At 35.8% G+C, this 16,579-nt stretch overlaps 1 protein-coding gene across 4 annotated transcripts in view; it reads right to left on the reverse strand.

Annotated features, from left to right (window-relative positions):
* Positions 1-16,579, reverse strand: part of CSMD3 (CUB and Sushi multiple domains 3) — a 1,311,921-nt gene that overhangs the window by 621,356 nt on the left and 673,986 nt on the right. For all 4 annotated transcript variants that reach the window (XM_081504393.1, XM_081504396.1, XM_081504395.1 and 1 more), the window contains one exon: positions 12,474-12,577. In XM_081504393.1, coding sequence (XP_081360519.1) covers positions 12,474-12,577 — 104 coding nt within the window. The remainder of the gene's footprint in view (positions 1-12,473; positions 12,578-16,579) is intronic.

Below are 16,579 nucleotides of genomic sequence, written 5' to 3' on the forward strand. Positions count from 1 at the left end.
GAAGGGGATGACAGAGGATGAGATGGTTACATGGCATCACTGACTTGATGGATGTGGGTTTGGGTAGACTCCGGGAGTTGGTGATGGACAGAGAGGCCTGGCATGCTGTAATTCATGGGGTCGCAAAGAGTCAGACACGACTGAGTGACTGAACTGAACTGAACTGAACTGATGCTGGGAAAGATTGAAGGAAGGAGGAGAAGGGGACGCCAGAGGATGAGATGGCTGGATGGCATCACTGACTCGATGGACATGAGTTTTGGTAAACTCTGGGAGTTGGTGATGGACAGGGAGGCCTGGCATGCTGCAGTTCATGGGGTCACAAAGAGTCGGACACGACTCAGTGACTGAATTGAACTGATAGTAAAACTTATTCATTCTTTTCTTCATTTTCAGGAAAGGATTTTCTTGTTTGGTAGGTTACTTTAAGTATGTTTTCTGAATAATCAGTGTCTCACTTAAAATCCTGCTCTTTGCATCTAGTCTCAAAGGTTAATCAATCTTGATATGCTTTCAAAGACTTTGGTTTTGACACAAACTATAAGATATACCTTCTTTAGGCAACTTTGTATGCAACCCCCATCCCTGACAGTAAGGGGTCCTTATGGGCCACAGGGGAAGGAGTTAAGTCATTCTCAAAAACTCTGAAAAGTCTTCAAATAGTTTTAATGCGTTTTTGAATACATCTTTTTGAACAAATTATCTCTAAATTTAATTATTAAAAACTTCTTTAGTATGTATTTATTTACAAGCTGTGTGACCTCAGGGTTTATAATGCATTCTATTCTCCCTAGTTAGTCCCTTCATGCTAGAATAAGAGTTAAAGCCCTAGGTAAGTGCACTGAGAAATATTCTTCAAGCACTCTAGTACAATACAAAATAAAAGATGAGCTATATTAAATTTCAATTAGACTAATGCCTGATTTTATTTATAATCACTAGGCATTATGGGTATATCCATTAGAAATAACAACTATAGTCCTACATTCCAACATATTTTTATATTGTACAAATATGTAACTTCTGCCTTTTATAGAAATAGATTTAATATTCCTTCTTTTAATACAGTGCTATCAAGGATGATTTATACCTTCATTTTTGGATACATACAATTCACTGAGGATAATGATGATGGCTACAAAAATTAGATTAACAAACATCCTGGAATATCACCATTAGGATGACAGCAAAATGTGTTATAACCTCACTCAAGTCTGTTAGGGGATGGCTATTAATAAAAAGGCAGAAAGTAACAAATGCTGGTGGAGAGTGGAGAAAAAGGAATTCTTGTACACTGAGAAGGCCAAGAAGTAACAAATGCTGGTTTGGGAGTGGAGGAAAAGGAAACCTTGTACACTTGTTGGTGGGGATATAAACCAGTACAGACCCTATGAAACAGCATAGAGATTCCTTAAGAAATTACAAACAGAACTACCATAGAATCCAGCAATTTCACTTCTGGCTACAGACATCAAAAGGAAATGAAACCATTATCTAAGAGTTACCTATAATCCCATTTTTACTGCAGCATTAAGCACAATTACAGGGGTATGGAAACACCATGTCTGTCAGTAGATGAATAGTTCAAGAAAATTTATACATACACACATACTAAAATATGGTTCAGTCTTAAAAAAGAAGGAAATCCTCTCATTTGCAGCAACATGGGTGAACCTGGAGGACATAGTGATAAATGGAATAAGTCAATATAGAAAGACAAATAGTGCTTGGACTCACATAGAAAGAACACCCCCCCAAAAAAAAAGAGCAACACACAGTTTTAAGAATTAAAATACAGGGACTTCTCTAGCAGTCCACCGGTTAAGACTTTGTGTTTCCAATGCAACAGGTGTGGATTTGATCCCTGGTTGGGAAGCTAATACCCCATAAACTGTAAGGTGGGGCCTAAGAAATACATAAAGTTCTATGGAATGATGGGACTACATGTATGTTAGTTCAATTAGGTAACTGAGTAGTGAATAATTGTGGGTTTTGCTTCACTGAAGGTCTTGGGTTTCAGAAATTTTAATTTATTAGCTAATTCTAAAGCATAATATATGTGAGAGTATTTGGAACAGTTCTTATTACAGATACAAAGAGATTTCTATATTAACACTTGTTTTTAGGAAAGATCTGAAGGTCAAGACCTCAGCATATACATCTTTGTACTCTTCTACGGATACTTCATTTAAGTATTTAGCACTCTAATAAGGTGCTATGCTTAAAACAGTTGGCATTTGTGGGAAGAACTCTAATATATTTACATACTTTTTCTATATTTTGTTTTAATTTGTTTTATATAGTCACTTTTGAAATGCCTACCATAGTACAAATATTCTTGTTGAAGAAGAAAAAAATACCAACTAAAAGTGTCTTTAGACAATTTGTTCCAATTGAATCCAACACAAAAATAAATATACAAAAACTCCAAACAAAGCCATAGTCATTGCTTAAACTGCAGTAAATGCATCAGTATTTTCACAAAACAAACCAAAGTATAATAATAAACTGCTTTCTTTTTTTTTTTTTTCTTCAGTAAAATCATCAGTGTTCTCATAATGGAAAATGTGACTATAATCACACTGAGGAAATAATGAAGAATCATAAAAATAAATTATCTCTTCTATTTAACATTTTGTTGCTAGTAATCAAATGTCACAGAGATTATTTCATACTGCAGCCTAAAGTAATTCTGAATCTCCAAGAGCATGCATTTATTTTTGCCCAATAGCAAGTCATTTGAATGACTGCACATCAAATTTTGTCCACATGAGACAATTGCTACTGTCAGTTTGATTGTTTTCTTGCATGTGGTATCAGTGAACACTGTTGAAACTCTGAAGCCAGACACAAAATGTCCCCCTGCTGCCAAAATTTATATTTGGAAATCTAATATAGGAAAAGGAGTACGTCAAGGCTGTATATTGTCACCCTGCTTATTTAACCTATATGCAGAGTACATCATGAGAAACACTGGGCTGGAAGAAACACAAGTTGGAAGCAAGATTGCCGGGAGAAATATCAGTAATCTCAGATATGCAGATGACACCACCCTTATGGCAGAAAGTGAAGAAGAACTAAAGAGCCTCTTGATGAAAGTGAAAGAGGAGAGTGAAAAAGTTGGCTTAAAGCTCAACGTTCAGAAAACTAAGATCACGGCATCCGGTCCCATCACTTCATGGGAAATAGATGCAGAAACACCGCAAACAGTGTCAGACTTTACTTTTTTGGGCTCCAGAATCACTGCTGAGGGTGATTGCAGCCATGAAATTAAAAGATGCTTACTCCTTGGAAGGAAAGTTATGACCAACCTAGATAGCATATTTAAAAACAGAGACATTATTCTGCCAACAAAGGTCTGTCTAGTCAAGGCTATGGTTTTTCCAGTGGTCATGTATGGATGTGAGAGTTGGACGGTGAAGAAAGCTGAGCACCGAAGAATTGATGCTTTTGAACTGTGGTGTTGGAGAAGACTCTTGAGAGTCCCTTGGACTTCAAGGAGATCCAACCAGTCCATCCTAAAGGAGATCAGTCCTGGGTGTTCATTGGAAGAACTGATGTTGAAGCTGAAACTTCAATACTTTGGCCACCTCATGCGAAGAGTTGACTCAGTGGAAAAGACCCTAACGCTGGGAAGGATTGGGGGCAGGAAGTGAAGGGGACGACAGAGGATGAGATGGCTGGATGGCATCACTGACTTGATGGACATGGTTTTGGGTAAACTCCGGGAGTTGGTGATGGACAGGGAGGCCTGGCGTGCTGCGATTCATGGGGTCACAAAAAGTCGGACACAACTGAGCGACTGAATTGAACTGAATATCCAGTGTGAAGGTATATGAAGGTGGAGACTCTGATAGGTGATTAGGTCACAAAGGAAAGCTCTCATGAATGTGACTGTGTCCTCATAAAGGAGTTTTCTGAGAGAACTCTGCCCCCATCTGCTATATGTGGACACAGTGAAAAGATGGCCTTCTATGAACCAGAAAGTGGGTTGTCAGCAGACACAAAATCTGCTGCCATCATGACCTCTGACTTGTAGCCTCCAGAACTGTGAGAAATATATTTGCTGTTATAAACCAATCAGTCTATGCTACATATATATATATATATGTGTGTGTGTGTGTGTATATATATATATATATATAAAATTATAGCAGTCTGAATGCACTGATACACCAGGTAGTCCTCTACATAGTGCTCTACACCTCATGGTATGCCCTTGCTTATGTCTGCAAAGATTTCCTCCCCTGGCATGTTTCAGTTGATGTGTCTTCATGCAGATTTAATTTTTCCTCTCCCATTATAATTCATGCAACACCTAACAATGTTAACACAAGCCTCTGTGTTAGATATTTTGGGAAATCCAAGATGAGTAATAATCACTGCATTCAAGGAACTTAAATGACTGTGAGCATGTACTGAGTGTGTGTGTGTGTCTCTGTGTGTGTATGTAATGGAGAAGGACAAGATGGTGTGCAAGGCAGAGATAAAAATAGTGAAAATATATTTTTTCGTGCTTTTTAAAAAGTATAATATAAAACGTGAAGGATTTTTCTGAATGGTCAATTTTCTAAGTCCTTTTTATACTGTTACCATCCATTTCTAAAAATATCACCTTGTTGTTATATTCAGTATATTCCCTTCTTTCATTATCCTATGGTGTCAGTTAGTATTTAGATTTTCGTTATTAAGAGGGGAAGGTACAAGAACAAATTCGGGAAGACATAAGTCCCTGGCTGTAGAAAAGTTTGCTCAAGGCAAATATCTTCTACAGTAGTCTGACAGCAGGCATTTTTAAAGAATAAATTGTTGAGTAGTTAAAAAACATGTATCTTCAGCTAAGCAGCTTGTCAAAACATATGGGCCAATGAGCTGAGAGCAATAATAATAACCTATGAGAAAAAAAGCTACATTTTCTTAAAGCTAGTGTGAATATTATGCATTTAGTATTATAAAAATAAAGAAAATATTAATTTAAAATATATCAGCACAAAATAGGGTATGCATGTGTGTGGACATGCATGTATATTTAAAGCATACATATTTAAAATAAAAAGATGTCCCAGGGAAGAGTGCTGTTAGAACATACTACCAATATATCTGAGAATTAAATTTTGCATTGTAAAAATTTTCAGGACAAACTAGAATTCCAAAGTGAAAAGATAGGACTGTGTTTGGATATACAAAACAGCATTTTTTCACTTTCTCTAAGATGTTTGTTCAAATACAATGTCATTCAATATCTACACATACTCAGAAAATTTCCAGGAGCATATTGGAAAAGACTTTTTTTAATCTTTCATTTGCAAGTTTTCACTTAATTATTCTTTATAGTGTTATTATGACTCCAATAATACAACAGCAAAGCATGTAAGAGAAAAGGCAGGGAAAGGAAAGAGACCATTTCAGTTTGATGATGTACAGTTGAAAAGGGTGGGTAAATAATCAACAGCTTCTCACTTCATTACTCAGATGAAATGAGGGTTGGGAGTGTATTCAATGGAAGCAACTACACTATCATCACTTCTAATTCTTTCAAATTTATTACATCCATTTCCACCATCAGGTGAATTTATGCATAAATGTGTACATAACATATATAAAACAATGAAAAAGTTAAACTTCTTTTAACAGTCCTTAAAATACAGTAGCATGATTCTTCAAATCCATTATATGAATTACTAGCAAATGGTCAAGTTCATATTCTGATCTCTACTGGCACTTGTCAGTATACCATGATGAAACTGCCATGCATGAAAAATACTACTTCAAACTGGAGAAAAAATAATTGTCCTTCAAGTCTCTCCACTGGAGAGAAAATGAACAGGCATAAGAGTGAGAAAGAAAAGGCCACAGATGAGCAATAGATTACAGAAACTGGCAGAAGCAATGAATCTTTGAATTATGAATTTAAGTTTGCAGCTTAAATTCACATAATTTTAGGAATTTTCATCTGAAAATCATCTGGAGAACCTAAGTTCATCATACTGCATACAATGTCCGATTACAGTATATTTGCTGTTGCTTAATCTTATTGCCCATAACTGTGTCATGAGTATTTTTTGGAACCAAAATTTCAAGGTAAACAGATACAGCACACTCAAATTATTTTTAAGTTGCTGAATTTCAAAAATGATGTGCTTTGTACTTCAGGGAAAGAAATCATAAAAATTTTTTTTTAAACTTTTCATAATTCATTTTTAGAGGATTATTTTAGCTGTTGAACATGTTATGACTATATGGACTATATTTTTTTATGGAATAGAATATCACAAACGATTTTAACTTTTAGAACCTAAATATGAAAAGAAAACTGGAAACAGAAGCACCATGTAATTCCAATGCTTAATTCAATTCTATGACGTAAATAAAATAGGATGGATTTTTCCTTATCTGTTAAATATTTTAAAAACTGAGGTATCATGTGTTTATTAACCTAATCAGAACTTATAAACATAAATATATAGACTGAATTCATCCTCTTAAAAAATACTTTCAAATATGATATTACATGGGTCTCTGTTAAATGAACATATTGTCCATTTTTTACTATGTTTCTGACTTTCAGCTATCTAAATTTTTAAGTAAATTTATTAGCTTTAACGCTAAAAGTTAAATCTCTAGCATGTGGATCACACTTAACATAAATGCAAAAGGGAATACATAGACGAGTAAATACATTGCTAAATAAAATGTTTAAATGGAGACTATTTTACCCATTAGAAGAACATTATTTCAATAAATTATTTTCAATTAACTTTTTAAAAATAATTTGTTGACAATTTATCATGCTGTATGCAATACTTTGAGTTTGAACAAGCTCCAGGAGATGATGAAAGATAAGGAAGCCTGGTGTGCTGCAATCCATGGGGTTGCAAAGAGTCAGACATGACTGAGTGACTGAACAATAAAAATGCAATACTATTTTGAGACTTGGGCAAGATAGACCTTTTCCCTGACCCTTTCCTCTGACCATTCTGTAGCCCACCTCTTGCCTAGAGTTGTGCCTGCTCACATCCCCTAGGAGATCATAGACTAATTTCCAGCTGCAACATGGTAAGAACAGAAAATAATAGGAATTAGGACTAAATCTTTTAAACTTCTAGAGTAATTTGAAAGAATAATTTTGTCTGGTGAATCTCATAATAAAAAACTGGAAATGTATCTATATATGTTATTTTATTTTTCTAATTTTTTGTTTCATTTTGTAAAAGTATCAGTACAAAACAAATTAAAAATAAAAAGAAATTTTTTATTTTACAGTTTTTTTAAAAAGTACTGTTCTACAACTCACTGAAAACTAGGACCCCTGGAATTTCCTGCTACCTGGACCCTCATAAGCCTCTTTCTAGGTCCACATTCTCAGGGTCAGAACACATGACTGTATGTGCACTCCTAGACCCAGTGGACACCATTTGCATGGAGATGTAGGCACTTTGAATCTGTAGTCTGGGAAGTCTATATGCTCTATCGTGAAGGATAGAGCTGAGTTTGGGAATAGAGAGTGACCAGGTGCAGGCAGGGGCTGGGACCATTTTCTCATGCCTTGATGTTCCAGCAAGAAAATGTACAACTGTGCTCATTTCACAACTAGCAACATTATGCTCAAAATCCTTCAAGCTAGGCTTCAGAAGTACATAAACCTAGAATTTCCAGATGTACAAGCTGGGTTTCAAAGAGGCAGAGGAAACAGAGATCAAGTTGCCGGCATTATTTGGATCATGAGAAAGCAAGGGAGCTCCAAAAAACATCTACTTCTGCTTCATTGCCTACACTAAGTCTTTGACTGTGTGGATCACAACAAACTGGAAAATTCTTAAAGAGATAGGAATACCAGACCACCTTATCTGTCTCCTAAGAAACCTGTGGGGTCAAGAAGCAAAAGTTAGAACTGGACATGGAATGACAGACTGGTTAAAAATTGGGAAAGAAGTATGACAAGGCTGTATATTGTCACCCTGCTTATTTAACTTGCATGCAGAGTACATCATGGGAAATGCCAGTCTGGAATCAAGATTGCTGGGAGAAATAGCAACAACCTCAGATATGCAGATGATACCACTCTAATGGCAGAATGTGAGAGGAACTAAAGAGCCTCTTGATGAGGGTGAAAGAGAAGAGTGAAAATGCTGACTTGAAACTCAGCATTAAACAAACTAAGATTATGGTATCCAGTCCCATCACTTCATGGCAAATAGAAGGGGCAAAAGTGGAAGTAATGACAGATTTTATTTTGGGGGGCTCCAAAATCACTATGGACAGTGACTGCAGCCATGAAATTAAAAGACTTTTGCTCCTTGGAAAGAAAGCTATGACAAACCTAGATAGCATATTAAAAAGCAGAGACATCACTTTGCAGACAAACGTCCATATAGTGAAAGCTACGGTTTTTCCAACAGTCATGTATGGATGTGAGAATTGGGCCATAAAGAAGACAGGGTGCTGAAGAATCGATGTTTTTGAATTGTGGTGCTGGATAAGTCTCTTGTCGGTCCTTTGGACTGCAGGGAGATCAAATCAGTCAATCCTTAAGAAAATGAAAAATGAATATTTATTGGAAGGACTGATGCTGAAGTTGAAGCTCTAGTACTTTGGGCAACTGATGCGAAGAGCCCACTCATTGGAAAAGACTCTGATGCTGGAAAAGATTGAAGGCAAAAGGAGAAGAGGGCAGCAGAGGATGATACGGTTAGACAGCATCACTGACTCAATGGACATAAATCTGAGTAAACTTCAGGAGATAATGGAGGACAGAGGAGCCTAGCATGCTGAATCCATGGCATTGCCAACAGATGGACACAACTTAGCAACTGAACAACAATGGCAACAATTTGGGTGGATACAATTCTATTAGGTTTTCTTATCACAGTCTTGATGTTCAAAGGAATTTTGATCTAATTTCAATTTTGTAAAATCTCTGTTAGCTAGCCAAAGGACTTTTATCTGAACACTTTTAGGAGGTAGTTGGGGCCTCTCAGGTGGCTCAGCAGTAAAGAATCCATCTGTCAACTCAGGAGATGCAAATTCAGTCCCTGAGTCAGGAAGATCTCCTGGAGGAGGAAATGGCAACTCACTCAAGTATTCTCTCCTGGAGAATTCCATGGACAGAGGATCCCGGCAGGATATAGTCCATGGGGTTGCAAAGAGTCAGACACAACTGAGCACGCATGCATAAAGGAGGTAGGTGCTACCCAAGTTCTGTTGCAGTCATCTTTACCCAAGGAAAAAAGAGTTATATTTTCAGAAATATGTAATTTTGCTCTGAGGAAGAAAAACATGTTTAAGAAACATATCTGTGGTTACAGACAAATATAAAAATAATCACACAGATTTTTCAAAATTAAGATAATTTCTCAGAGTGAAGGAATTACAAGTGAGGAAGTAGAACTCCTATGCAAACTAGGGACAATATGACGACAGGAACATGAGAAGAGGGAAAATTTAACTTTTTCTTCATTCATTCTGTCAGTAGCAGATACTCAGTCTGTAAGATACAACTAATTCCACTTGAATTCACATGGGTTATAAGACTTCACATCAACATATTTGTTTTTTATCTGGTCTTATGTTGTCTAGCTAACTTTTGGATCACTCTAAAAATCAATTATGAACCTATTTTTTAATTATATTGCTGATCTGCTACTTGGTCTGATTCATACAACACAGAATTTTAAAAATTACTTAATCATATATTCATGTTATCTTCCAAAATAAAAGGAAATAGAGATAACATTTACACTTCATAAGAATTAAAAAAAACAAAAAACAAAAAAAGAGCAAATCCACCAATAAAAAACTTAGAAGATTTTCTTTGAAGCAACTAAGGTCAAATGAGCATGGGCTCAAAATTCTCAAAAAAAGAAGGAATGCAGAAAATGGTGGACTGTGACATGTTTACAAAGAAGTTCTTTCAATTAACAGTTCTTTTTCTTTTAGAAAATGTATGGCTTATTTAAAATATTAAGGGTTTTCCTCTTAGTACTTAAAATTATAGTAAAGATCATTGCCCTTTATCGTTTTACTTTGAACTTTGCAACAACATAATATATATATATATACATATATATATATTATTTTGAGGCCTGCATCTAAAAATACGTGTGTGTTTGTGTGTGCATGTGTGTGCACTCATCTCATAGTCTTCTGGTTATTTAAATGTAATATATTATCTTTCTGACTCTTAGCTCTCCCTCACTCTCACTAAGGGACTAATTTAGATGCACCTATCAGAAGAGCATCTACATATATAAAGCAGACATTAACAGACACAGTGGGGGGCGGTTCAGAAATTTATGTTTTATTTTTTTAATATAAATTTATTTATTTTAATTGGAGGCTAATTACTTTACAATATCGTAGTGGTTTTGCCATACATTGACATGAATCTGCCACAGGTATACATGTGTTCACCATCCTGAACCCCCTCCCACCTCTCTCCCCATCCCAGCCCCCTGGGTCATCCCAGTGCACCAGCCCCGAGCACCCTGTCTTCATTCATTTCACATATGATAATATATATGTTTCAATGACATTCTCCCAAATCATCCCACCCTCACCCTCTCCCACAGAGTCCAAAGACTGTTCTTTATATTTGTGTCTCTTTTGCTATCTCGCATATAGGGTTATCATTATCATCTTTCTAGATTCCATATATATATATATATATGTGTTAGTATACTGTATTGGTGTTTTTATTTCTGGCTTACTTCACTCTGTATAATGGGCTCCAGATGGGCTCCAGTTTCATCCACCTCATTAGAACTGATTCAACTGTATTCTTTTTAATGGCTGAGTAGTATTCCATAGAAATTTATGTTTTAAAGAGTGTATCAAGTAATTGTGATTTGCAAAAGAGCCTATTTTTTGAGAAACACCACATTGATAAAGCCTGAACTGCAAATCAACAGCTATGAAAGGAATACTGAGAGAAAGCATATCATAACTTTTTGAGGTTTATCACATGAAAACAATACACGAGCCCTAAAATTTTTTTCTTGCCCCTATCAAGATAGATTATTGGAATGGATAGCCAAGGATTAGGTGACAGACAAGCTCTTAAAACACAGAGTGAAAAAACGCAGTATATACTATTTCCATGACTGCAGGCCATGAAATCAGAAGATGCCGTGCTTCGTGAAAGGAAAGCTATGACAAACCTAGACAGCATTTTAAAAATCAGAGATTTCACTTTTCTGACAAAGATCCATATAGTCAAAGCTATGATCTTTCCAGTAATCTCTACAGATGTGAGAGTTGGACCATAAAAAGGCTGAGTGCCAAAGAATTGATGCTTTCAAATTGTGGTGCTGGAGAACACTCTTGGGAGTCCCTTTGATTGCAGGGAGATCAAATCAGTAAATCCTAAAGGAAATCAACCCTGAATATTCATTGGAAGGACTGATGCTAAAGCTGAAGCTCCAATACTTTGGCCACTTGATGTGAACAGCTGACTCATTAGAAAAGACCCTGATGCTGGGAAAGACTGAAGGCAAAAGGAGAAGAGGGGAGCAGAGAATGAGATGGTTGGATAGCATCACTGATTCAATGGACATGAACTTGGGCAAACTCTGGAAGATGGTTGAGGGACAGGCAGGCTTGGCATGCTGCAGCTCATGGGGTCACAAAAAGTCAAGAAACAACTTAGTGACTGAACAACAAGTTCCTAACATTTCCCTTTACTTAATATAAGTTCATCCTTTTTTACTTTTTTCTTCACATTAAGAATCTTTTTAGTATATTAGCTCAACTCTGAGAGCCATTCACTGTTCTATTGCTGCTGCTGCTGCTGCTGCTAAGTCGCTTCAGTCGTGTCCGACTCTGTGCGACCCCATAGACGGCAGCCCACCAGGCTCCCCTGTCCCTGGGATTCTCCAGGCAAGAACGCTGGAGTGGGTTGCCATTTCCTTCTCCAATGCATGAAAGTGAAAAGTGAAAGTGAAGTCGCTCAGTCATGTCCGACTCTTCGCGACCCCATGGACTGCAGCCTACCAGGCTCCTCTGTCCATGGGATTTTCCAGGCAAGAGTACTACTCCATGTCAAACCACTGATTAACTCTCAATTACAGATACTGATGATGACTAGGTATGATGAAGCCTCCAATAAATTGCAACACCCACCAGTTTTTAGTACTAGTATTACTGTCTCTGGGATCAATTTCATAACTTTTTTTTTTCCCTACTCTATTCTAAAACTCTGTGAGGGTAAAAGTATTTTCCAAAATAAGGCCAATCAGCTTCTCCATAATTTCTCCCTAGGCCCCTTTCTGGCAATGGATTCTAAGTAACTATGTGTGGATCAAGTATATTAAGCCTATTTAAAAGGACTAATAAATATATCATATGCAGATTTATGACAATAAATAATATACTGTGCTCCTTCTGTTGGAGGTAGTGAGAAAAATCAATGAAAAAGAAAAGTAAAATTTCACAAGAACCTGATAGGCTAAGTCAAGAAAGAATCATTGAGAACTTACACTTGGAGCACTGTCCTTGGGTCGCCAACCTCACCCCCATCACCAATTGTCAAGGTATCATAGCCAATTTCCAGGTCGAATTCTTCAAAATTTATCTGGATGACCTACCAATGAACAGAAACAAGTATCTCAAATATATCTCATTATATATTAAAAGCAAATGAGAGAGCAAAGGCAGAAAAACATTAAAATGCCCTACAGACATATTGTATATCTATATGTCCATAGCTATCTATATAAGAATTTCATACTATGACAGGAAATCATATGAGAATATTTCTAAAGTTCAATCATTATAATTTTTATTTATAGTATCATATCTTCTGTAATAATTTTTCAATGACATAACATGGTTTCTGTTTATAGAACATTCTTATCTGAGGAATTTGAATGTAAATCTAACTTGAGAAGGTTTTATAAAAAGCACATGTAGGTGGAGAGTGGTTTACTGTAAATAAAAATAAGCTAGCATGGAAGAGCACAGAGTATAAAATTGCCACTAGATAATAAAGCTTAAAAATTGTTAGAACTAAATTTGAACCTAGATCACTAAATTTAAAGGCATCAGGATTATTTTTGTGTATACTTTGGTAATAGAATCCCTCATTTATATTATATTTTGCCAGCAAAATTGGGAGCACAATTCTTTGGGAGACATATTATATCATGATAAGCAATTTAATATTAGTTCTTATCAAAATATAATCATGTACTTGTTTATTGTTTATATATTTATGTAAAAGTTCATATTTAATTAAATTGCAATTCAGAACCCAATATAACATTTTAGAGAATAATTTAATGAAGAATCTGTACAGAAAAAATTACATAAATATCGTCCTATAAATAACTACACTTACAGCAAAAAGTAATTTATAATAAAGTTTCAGAAGAGCTGGCTACCAATAGTACTAGAGAAAAATGAAAAAGGCCTTAATTTTTTAAAAATTATTTAAAATATGAGAGATTTCATATCCTATTTTTACCTTTTTAACAAAAACCCAATTTTTTTATTATGTCTATTTCTTGATTTTTTAAAAATTATTTTTATTAGCATTGATTAAAGCATTTGTTTTGGTCAGGTTTAAATACAGAATATACAAAAACACAATTTTAAATGGCTATGATTTAAAAGAAAATGTTTGCCTATTCTACATTGAGTTAAATATAAGTTCTCTCAATTAATAATTTCCTATTAATAGAGATTAAGTTGTTCCCATTGCTTTTGCTATAATATGCAACATGGTTATTTTCTGGCTCAAATGTACAAGTGTATCTCTACATTAATTTCTGAGTAATAACAGTCAAAATTAAATTTCAAAATATCGTGCCATATGGTTTGAAAACTATCTTATCAATTTAAATGTCCACAACTTGTGTACACTATATTTCACTAGTTCTACAAATCTAGAGGGTATAAAATGTGAGGGTTTTTCTGCATTTTCTTCATTAGTAATCAAATTATCTTTTTATGTTTGCCATTTATGTTCCTTTTCAGGTTTTCTGAACCATCAGTACTGTCTTTTTCCAAAAGTTTTACATCAAACAAAACCAAAACCTGTTACCATTAAGCAATAATTCCTCATTTTCCCTTTTCCCCCATATCCTGGTTATTTCCAATATGCTTTCTAACCCTACAAATTATCATATTCCAAATATTTTATGTAAGTGGAATAACACAATATTTAGCCTTTTGTGTCTGATTTACTTCACTAACCAAAGTCTTCAAGGTTCATCTGCATTGTAGTGTACATCAGAATTTCATTCCTTCTATGGTTGAATAACAGTCCATTTGTTTGTTGTTCAGTCATTCAGTTGTGTCTGACTCTTTGTGACCACATGTACTGAAGCATGCCAGGCTTCCCTGTCTTTCACCATCTCCTGAAACTTGCTCAAACTCATGTCCATTGAGTCAGTGACGCCATCCAACCATCTTGTCCCTGTCATCCCCTTCTCCCCCTGCCTTCAATCTTTCCCAGCATCAGGGTCTTTTGTAATGAGTCAGATCTTCACATCAGGTGGCCATCAGGTGAAGCTTCAGCTTCAACATCAGTCCTTCCAATTAATATTTCAGATTGATTTCCTTTAGGATTGACTGGTTCATACTCCCTGCAGTCCAAGGGACTCACATGTGAAAGTGAAAGTTGCTCAGCTGTGTCCAACTCTTTGCAACCCCATGGACTATACAGTCCTGGAATTCTCTAGGCCAGAAAACTGGAGTGGGTAGCCTTTCCCTTCTCCAGGGGATCTTCCCAACCCAGGGATTGAACTCAGGTCTCCCACATTGCAGGCAGATTCTTTACCAGCTGAGCCACAAGGGAAGCCCAATACTACAGTTTGAAAGCATCAGTTCTTCAGTGCTCAACCTTCTTTATGGTCCAATTCTTACATCTATACGTGACTACTGGAAAAACCATTGCTTTGACTATACAGACCTTTGCCAGCAAAGTAACATCTCTTCTTTTCAATACGCTGTCTAGGTTTGTCATAACTTTTCTTCCAAGGGGAAGCGTCTTTTAATTTCATGGCTGCAGTCACCATCAGCAATGATTTTGAAACCCAAGAATATAAAGTCTGTCGGTCACAGGAAATAAAGCCCATTGTACATTTATACCTAATTTCGTTTAACCATTATTCAATTGATGGACGATTGGCATGCTTCCATCTTTAACCCATGATGAGTATTGTTATTATGTAGATTGGTGTAAAAGTACCTATTTGAATCTCTGTTTTCAATTATTGTATATATGCCTAGGGGTGAAATTACTGGGCCATGAATTTAACATTTTGAAGAATTACCAAGCTGCTTTCCAGAACTTCTGAACATTCAAAATTTCTACCAGGAATTCACGAGGGTTCCAACTTCTCTATATACCTCCCTGCTATTTTTTTTTGTCTTGTTTTTATTATATCCATTCTAGTAGGTATAAAGTGGTAGCTTACTGTGGATTTAATTGCATCTCTCTAATTAATGATGTTGAACACCTTTTCATGTACTTATTAGCCATTTGTATATGTTTTTGGTAACTGTCTATTCAAGCCATTTATCCTTTTTAAGTTATTTTTTCTCTTTTACCTCTTTTACAATTAAGTCATTTGTTATACTGTTGCTGAATTGTAAGACCTCTTTATATATTCTAGATATTAATAGCCTATCAGCTATATTGTTTGCAAGTATTTTCTCCCATTGTGTGAATTATCTTTCCACTCTTATGATAGTGTTCTTTAATGCCTCAAAAATTTTAATGTAATGAAGTCTGCTGCTGCTGCTGCTGCTGCTGCTGCTAAGTTGCTTCAGTCGTGTCCGACTCTGTGCGACCCCATGGACGGCAGCTCACCAGGCTCCGCCATCCCTAGGATTCTCCAGGCAAGAATACTGGAGTGGGTTGCCATTTCCTTCTCCAGTGCATGAAAGGGAAAAGTGAAAATGAAGTTGCTCAGTTGTGTCCGACTCGTAGCGACCCCATGGACTGTAGCCTACCAGGCTCCTCCATCCACGGGATTTTCTAGGCAAGAGTACTGGAATGAAGTCTACTTTATCTATTTTTGTTGCTGTTGCTTGTGTTTTTGTGTCATATTTAAGAAGCCATTGCAAAACCCCATATCATGTTTTTTTTTCTTTTTTCTTCTATGAATTTTATACTTTAAGCACTTAAATTTTGGTTTTTGATCCATTCTGAATTAACTGTTCTATACAGTACAAGTAAGAATCAAATTTCATTCTTTCTATATGTGGCTATCCAACTTTACAAGCACCATTTATTGAATCTCCTGCATTGCCCGTGGATTCTTTACCATCTGAGCCACCAGGGAAACCCAACTACAAGAAAATCTTGCCTTATTGCACTTTGCTTTATTGTGATTGGTAGATATTGTATTTTTTACCAATTGAAGTTCTGTGGCAAAACTGTGTTAAGCAAGCTTATCATTACCATTTCCTTTAAAACAGCATTTGTATACTTTATGTCTTTGTGTCATGTTTTGATATTTATCACAATATTTCAAATATTTTTATTACCATTACATTTGTTATGGTTATCTGTGATCAGTGACTTTTGATGTTACTTTGTAATGGTTTTGAGTAGCTACAAACCATACCCACTTAA

Source organism: Giraffa tippelskirchi, chromosome 6, assembly GCF_054371585.1.
Source record: "Giraffa tippelskirchi isolate mGirTip1 chromosome 6, T2T-mGirTip1v1.2.pri, whole genome shotgun sequence".
Lineage (NCBI taxonomy): Eukaryota > Metazoa > Chordata > Mammalia > Artiodactyla > Giraffidae > Giraffa > Giraffa tippelskirchi.